Source organism: Protomyctophum parallelum, assembly GCF_964188405.1.
Source record: "Protomyctophum parallelum genome assembly, chromosome: 21".
Classification (NCBI taxonomy): domain Eukaryota; kingdom Metazoa; phylum Chordata; class Actinopteri; order Myctophiformes; family Myctophidae; genus Protomyctophum; species Protomyctophum parallelum.
The window spans coordinates 1,419,688-1,427,645 of NC_139713.1; the positions used below are offsets into that span (position 1 = coordinate 1,419,688).

Consider the following 7,958-nt stretch of genomic DNA (forward strand, 5'->3'; position numbering starts at 1 on the left):
ACCCTAGTCAAAATATGGCCCTTGGAGGAAAATTAATTGGGGAACCCTGCACTAAGGCATATATGTCAAACTCGAGGCCCGGGGGCCAAATCAGGCCCGTGAGTAAATTATCTTCGGCCCGCGCGATGATATTTAATTAGTATTACAACTGGCCCTCTGGTATATTGCACGCACCACCATAACACTACAAGTCCCACAATGCACTGCGAGTGCATTGGCTCCATAGACTGTAAAAAAATATGGACAAAGCGTTCTCCGGGTCTGATATGGACGTAAAATGAAGCCAGTCAGTCCTTGAATTGTAAGTCGCCATCTTTCTAGATCCGTTTGGGCCCAGCTGGCCCATTGGCTGGCCCAGACAACGAGGCGGGACTCCCCCCCCCCCCCCCCTTCTTCTTCGTTGGTTTTTATTTTGACTCGAACGGGTGGTGGCTCCCGATCATAGACTGTAACGGTAGCCACGCCCCTCAGAACATACGGTCTACGTCTTCAAGCGTAGACCATAAAGCTTACGTCTTCACGATTCATCAGCAGTGGAGGTGTATCGCCTGGGGTCAACTTTCCCCAGAAAGGTGGACTCTGAAAACGGGGTGGGAGGCAGAGTACAGCAGTGTAAAGGAGGACTCTGAAAACGGGGTGGGAGGCAGAGTACAGCAGTGTAAAGGAGGACTCTGAAAACAGGGTGGGAGGCAGAGTACAGCAGTGTAAAGGAGGACTCTGAAAACGGGGTGGGAGGCAGAGTACAGCAGTGTAAAGGAGGACTCTGAAAACAGGGTGGGAGGCAGAGTACAGCAGTGTAAAGGTGGACTCTGAAAACAGGGTGGGAGGCAGAGTACAGCAGTGTAAAGGAGGACTCTGAAAACAGGGTGGGAGGCAGAGTACAGCAGTGTAAAGGAGGACTCTGAAAACAGGGTGGGAGGCAGAGTACAGCAGTGTAAAGGTGGACTCTGAAAACAGGGTGGGAGGCAGAGTACAGCAGTGTAAAGGAGGACTCTGAAAACAGGGTGGGAGGCAGAGTACAGCAGTGTAAAGGAGGACTCTGAAAACAGGGTGGGAGGCAGAGTACAGCAGTGTAAAGGAGGACTCTGAAAACGGGGTGGGAGGCAGAGTACAGCAGTGTAAAGGTGGACTCTGAAAACAGGGTGGGAGGCAGAGTACAGCAGTGTAAAGGTGGACTCTGAAAACAGGGTGGGAGGCAGAGTACAGCAGTGTAAAGGTGGACTCTGAAAACGGGGTGGGAGGCAGAGTACAGCAGTGTAAAGGAGGACTCTGAAAACAGGGTGGGAGGCAGAGTACAGCAGTGTAAAGGAGGACTCTGAAAACGGGGTGGGAGGCAGAGTACAGCAGTGTAAAGGAGGACTCTGAAAACAGGGTGGGAGGCAGAGTACAGCAGTGTAAAGGTGGACTCTGAAAACGGGGTGGGAGGCAGAGTACAGCAGTGTAAAGGTGGACTCTGAAAACAGGGTGGGAGGCAGAGTACAGCAGTGTAAAGGTGGACTCTGAAAACAGGGTGGGAGGCAGAGTACAGCAGTGTAAAGGAGGACTCTGAAAACAGGGTGGGAGGCAGAGTACAGCAGTGTAAAGGAGGACTCTGAAAACAGGGTGGGAGGCAGAGTACAGCAGTGTAAAGGAGGACTCTGAAAACGGGGTGGGAGGCAGAGTACAGCAGTGTAAAGGTGGACTCTGAAAACGGGGTGGGAGGCAGAGTACAGCAGTGTAAAGGTGGACTCTGAAAACGGGGTGGGAGGCAGAGTACAGCAGTGTAAAGGAGGACTCTGAAAACAGGGTGGGAGGCAGAGTACAGCAGTGTAAAGGTGGACTCTGAAAACGGGGTGGGAGGCAGAGTACAGCAGTGTAAAGGAGGACTCTGAAAACAGGGTGGGAGGCAGAGTACAGCAGTGTAAAGGTGGACTCTGAAAACAGGGTGGGAGGCAGAGTACAGCAGTGTAAAGGAGGACTCTGAAAACAGGGTGGGAGGCAGAGTACAGCAGTGTAAAGGTGGACTCTGAAAACAGGGTGGGAGGCAGAGTACAGCAGTGTAAAGGTGGACTCTGAAAACAGGGTGGGAGGCAGAGTACAGCAGTGTAAAGGAGGACTCTGAAAACGGGGTGGGAGGCAGAGTACAGCAGTGTAAAGGTGGACTCTGAAAACAGGGTGGGAGGCAGAGTACAGCAGTGTAAAGGTGGACTCTGAAAACAGGGTGGGAGGCAGAGTACAGCAGTGTAAAGGAGGACTCTGAAAACAGGGTGGGAGGCAGAGTACAGCAGTGTAAAGGTGGACTCTGAAAACAGGGTGGGAGGCAGAGTACAGCAGTGTAAAGGTGGACTCTGAAAACAGGGTGGGAGGCAGAGTACAGCAGTGTAAAGGAGGACTCTGAAAACAGGGTGGGAGGCAGAGTACAGCAGTGTAAAGGTGGACTCTGAAAACAGGGTGGGAGGCAGAGTACAGCAGTGTAAAGGTGGACTCTGAAAACAGGGTGGGAGGCAGAGTACAGCAGTGTAAAGGAGGACTCTGAAAACAGGGTGGGAGGCAGAGTACAGCAGTGTAAAGGTGGACTCTGAAAACAGGGTGGGAGGCAGAGTACAGCAGTGTAAAGGTGGACTCTGAAAACGGGGTGGGAGGCAGAGTACAGCAGTGTAAAGGAGGACTCTGAAAACAGGGTGGGAGGCAGAGTACAGCAGTGTAAAGGTGGACTCTGAAAACAGGGTGGGAGGCAGAGTACAGCAGTGTAAAGGAGGACTCTGAAAACGGGGTGGGAGGCAGAGTACAGCAGTGTAAAGGAGGACTCTGAAAACAGGGTGGGAGGCAGAGTACAGCAGTGTAAAGGAGGACTCTGAAAACGGGGTGGGAGGCAGAGTACAGCAGTGTAAAGGTGGACTCTGAAAACAGGGTGGGAGGCAGAGTACAGCAGTGTAAAGGAGGACTCTGAAAACGGGGTGGGAGGCAGAGTACAGCAGTGTAAAGGAGGACTCTGAAAACGGGGTGGGAGGCAGAGTACAGCAGTGTAAAGGTGGACTCTGAAAACAGGGTGGGAGGCAGAGTACAGCAGTGTAAAGGTGGACTCTGAAAACAGGGTGGGAGGCAGAGTACAGCAGTGTAAAGGAGGACTCTGAAAACGGGGTGGGAGGCAGAGTACAGCAGTGTAAAGGAGGACTCTGAAAACAGGGTGGGAGGCAGAGTACAGCAGTGTAAAGGAGGACTCTGAAAACGGGGTGGGAGGCAGAGTACAGCAGTGTAAAGGTGGACTCTGAAAACAGGGTGGGAGGCAGAGTACAGCAGTGTAAAGGTGGACTCTGAAAACGGGGTGGGAGGCAGAGTACAGCAGTGTAAAGGAGGACTCTGAAAACGGGGTGGGAGGCAGAGTACAGCAGTGTAAAGGAGGACTCTGAAAACAGGGTGGGAGGCAGAGTACAGCAGTGTAAAGGAGGACTCTGAAAACGGGGTGGGAGGCAGAGTACAGCAGTGTAAAGGAGGACTCTGAAAACAGGGTGGGAGGCAGAGTACAGCAGTGTAAAGGTGGACTCTGAAAACAGGGTGGGAGGCAGAGTACAGCAGTGTAAAGGTGGACTCTGAAAACAGGGTGGGAGGCAGAGTACAGCAGTGTAAAGGAGGACTCTGAAAACAGGGTGGGAGGCAGAGTACAGCAGTGTAAAGGAGGACTCTGAAAACAGGGTGGGAGGCAGAGTACAGCAGTGTAAAGGTGGACTCTGAAAACAGGGTGGGAGGCAGAGTACAGCAGTGTAAAGGAGGACTCTGAAAACAGGGTGGGAGGCAGAGTACAGCAGTGTAAAGGAGGACTCTGAAAACAGGGTGGGAGGCAGAGTACAGCAGTGTAAAGGTGGACTCTGAAAACGGGGTGGGAGGCAGAGTACAGCAGTGTAAAGGTGGACTCTGAAAACGGGGTGGGAGGCAGAGTACAGCAGTGTAAAGGAGGACTCTGAAAACAGGGTGGGAGGCAGAGTACAGCAGTGTAAAGGTGGACTCTGAAAACAGGGTGGGAGGCAGAGTACAGCAGTGTAAAGGAGGACTCTGAAAACGGGGTGGGAGGCAGAGTACAGCAGTGTAAAGGTGGACTCTGAAAACAGGGTGGGAGGCAGAGTACAGCAGTGTAAAGGTGGACTCTGAAAACAGGGTGGGAGGCAGAGTACAGCAGTGTAAAGGAGGACTCTGAAAACGGGGTGGGAGGCAGAGTACAGCAGTGTAAAGGTGGACTCTGAAAACAGGGTGGGAGGCAGAGTACAGCAGTGTAAAGGTGGACTCTGAAAACAGGGTGGGAGGCAGAGTACAGCAGTGTAAAGGAGGACTCTGAAAACAGGGTGGGAGGCAGAGTACAGCAGTGTAAAGGTGGACTCTGAAAACGGGGTGGGAGGCAGAGTACAGCAGTGTAAAGGAGGACTCTGAAAACAGGGTGGGAGGCAGAGTACAGCAGTGTAAAGGTGGACTCTGAAAACAGGGTGGGAGGCAGAGTACAGCAGTGTAAAGGTGGACTCTGAAAACAGGGTGGGAGGCAGAGTACAGCAGTGTAAAGGAGGACTCTGAAAACAGGGTGGGAGGCAGAGTACAGCAGTGTAAAGGAGGACTCTGAAAACAGGGTGGGAGGCAGAGTACAGCAGTGTAAAGGTGGACTCTGAAAACAGGGTGGGAGGCAGAGTACAGCAGTGTAAAGGAGGACTCTGAAAACAGGGTGGGAGGCAGAGTACAGCAGTGTAAAGGAGGACTCTGAAAACAGGGTGGGAGGCAGAGTACAGCAGTGTAAAGGTGGACTCTGAAAACAGGGTGGGAGGCAGAGTACAGCAGTGTAAAGGTGGACTCTGAAAACGGGGTGGGAGGCAGAGTACAGCAGTGTAAAGGTGGACTCTGAAAACGGGGTGGGAGGCAGAGTACAGCAGTGTAAAGGAGGACTCTGAAAACGGGGTGGGAGGCAGAGTACAGCAGTGTAAAGGAGGACTCTGAAAACAGGGTGGGAGGCAGAGTACAGCAGTGTAAAGGAGGACTCTGAAAACGGGGTGGGAGGCAGAGTACAGCAGTGTAAAGGAGGACTCTGAAAACAGGGTGGGAGGCAGAGTACAGCAGTGTAAAGGAGGACTCTGAAAACAGGGTGGGAGGCAGAGTACAGCAGTGTAAAGGTGGACTCTGAAAACGGGGTGGGAGGCAGAGTACAGCAGTGTAAAGGAGGACTCTGAAAACAGGGTGGGAGGCAGAGTACAGCAGTGTAAAGGTGGACTCTGAAAACAGGGTGGGAGGCAGAGTACAGCAGTGTAAAGGAGGACTCTGAAAACGGGGTGGGAGGCAGAGTACAGCAGTGTAAAGGTGGACTCTGAAAACAGGGTGGGAGGCAGAGTACAGCAGTGTAAAGGTGGACTCTGAAAACAGGGTGGGAGGCAGAGTACAGCAGTGTAAAGGAGGACTCTGAAAACGGGGTGGGAGGCAGAGTACAGCAGTGTAAAGGTGGACTCTGAAAACAGGGTGGGAGGCAGAGTACAGCAGTGTAAAGGTGGACTCTGAAAACAGGGTGGGAGGCAGAGTACAGCAGTGTAAAGGAGGACTCTGAAAACAGGGTGGGAGGCAGAGTACAGCAGTGTAAAGGTGGACTCTGAAAACAGGGTGGGAGGCAGAGTACAGCAGTGTAAAGGTGGACTCTGAAAACAGGGTGGGAGGCAGAGTACAGCAGTGTAAAGGAGGACTCTGAAAACAGGGTGGGAGGCAGAGTACAGCAGTGTAAAGGTGGACTCTGAAAACAGGGTGGGAGGCAGAGTACAGCAGTGTAAAGGAGGACTCTGAAAACAGGGTGGGAGGCAGAGTACAGCAGTGTAAAGGTGGACTCTGAAAACAGGGTGGGAGGCAGAGTACAGCAGTGTAAAGGTGGACTCTGAAAACGGGGTGGGAGGCAGAGTACAGCAGTGTAAAGGAGGACTCTGAAAACAGGGTGGGAGGCAGAGTACAGCAGTGTAAAGGAGGACTCTGAAAACAGGGTGGGAGGCAGAGTACAGCAGTGTAAAGGAGGACTCTGAAAACGGGGTGGGAGGCAGAGTACAGCAGTGTAAAGGAGGACTCTGAAAACAGGGTGGGAGGCAGAGTACAGCAGTGTAAAGGAGGACTCTGAAAACAGGGTGGGAGGCAGAGTACAGCAGTGTAAAGGAGGACTCTGAAAACAGGGTGGGAGGCAGAGTACAGCAGTGTAAAGGTGGACTCTGAAAACGGGGTGGGAGGCAGAGTACAGCAGTGTAAAGGAGGACTCTGAAAACAGGGTGGGAGGCAGAGTACAGCAGTGTAAAGGGCCAAGCTGTGTGGAGAGAGAATACACAGAAGACACTGTGATAAGAAATTAATGCAACTGATTTGATTTACTTTCTCATTTGACCATGAAAGCAGTGCATGGAACACACCCATCACCAATCAAGTGAAAATAACTGTGACTCTTTGGCGTGTGTGTGTGTGTGTGTGTGTGTGTGTGTGTGTGTGTGTGTGTGTGTGTGTGTGTGTGTGTGTGTGTGTGTGTGTGTGTGTGTGTGTGTGTGTGTGTGTGTGTGTGTGTGTGTGTGTGTGTGTGTGTGTGTGTGTGTGTGTGTGTGTGTGTGTGTGTGTGTGTGTGTGTGTGTGCTCCAGTCGGTGCTGGACACAGGGAAGAAGCTGTCTGATGACAACACCATCGGTCAGGAGGAGATCCAACAGAGACTGGCTCAGTTTGTGGAACACTGGAAGGAGCTGAAGGACCTGAGTGGAGCCAGGTAGACACACAGTACAGTACAGTACAGTACAGTACAGCACAGTACAGCACAGCACAGTACAGCACAGTACAGCACAGCACAGCACAGTACTGCACAGTACAGCACAGCACAGTACAGCACAGTACAGCACAGTACAGCACAGCACAGCACAGTACTGCACAGTACAGCACAGTACAGTACAGCACAGTACAGTACAGTACAGTACTGCACAGCACAGCACAGCACAGCACAGTACAGCACAGTACAGTACAGTACAGTACTGCACAAGCATGGTACAGCACAGCACAGTACTGTACAGCACAGTACTGCACAGTACTGCACAAGCATGGTACAGTACAGTACAGTACAGTACAGCACAGCACAGCACAGTACAGTACAGCACAGTACTGTACAGCACAGTACTGCACAGTACTGCACAAGTATGGCACAGTACAGTACAGTACAGCACAGTACAGTACAGCACAGTACTGTACAGTACAGCACAGCACAGTACAGTACAGTACTGCACAAGTACAGCACAGGACTGCACAAGCACCACTCACTTCAGACGGGTCTGATTTTTAACCTTTTAGCGACCAGACTGTATACCCTTGGACTGCCACTAACAAAGTTTTTGTTTGGGTAACACATTGGCATATTTTTAATTCATCATTTTAATGCCAATAGAAACATCCGCGATATACATACTATGGATTATTTTCACAGGGCGATGCTAGTGTAATCTATAGTATTGCCACCAGATGGCGGAAACGCACCATTATGCCGATTTTGGTTGGTTTCAGGAAGATTACATCCAAAATTAGCCAAATTAGCGAAGAAATGCAAATTTTTGCTCCGTTGAACCCCCGATGAGTGACATTGATTGACAGTCCGTCATGTCCGTCAACGGGAGGTTTGTATTTTTAGAATTAATCCGTCATTTCCGTCAAGTGGCGTCCAAGGGTTAATGTATATATTTTAACCCTCTAGGGGGCAGACTGCATTAATGTATATATTTTAACCCTCTAGGTGGCAGACTGCAATAATGTATATATTTAACCCTCTAGGGGCAGACTGCATTAATGTATATATTTAACCCTCTAGGGGCAGACTGCATTAATGTATATATTTAACCCTCTAGGGGCAGACTGCATTAATGTATATATATTTAACCCTCTAGGGGGCAGACTGCATTAATGTATATATATTTAACCCTCTAGGGGGCAGACTGCAATAATGTATATATATTTA

General features: G+C 50.9%; 1 protein-coding gene across 3 annotated transcripts in view; it reads left to right on the top strand.

The window, feature by feature from the left end:
- Positions 1-7,958, top strand: part of sptan1 (spectrin alpha, non-erythrocytic 1) — a 112,981-nt gene that overhangs the window by 86,385 nt on the left and 18,638 nt on the right. For all 3 annotated transcript variants that reach the window (XM_083794258.1, XM_083794260.1, XM_083794259.1), the window contains one exon: positions 6,607-6,728. In XM_083794258.1, the coding sequence (XP_083650384.1) occupies positions 6,607-6,728 (122 nt within the window). The remainder of the gene's footprint in view (positions 1-6,606; positions 6,729-7,958) is intronic.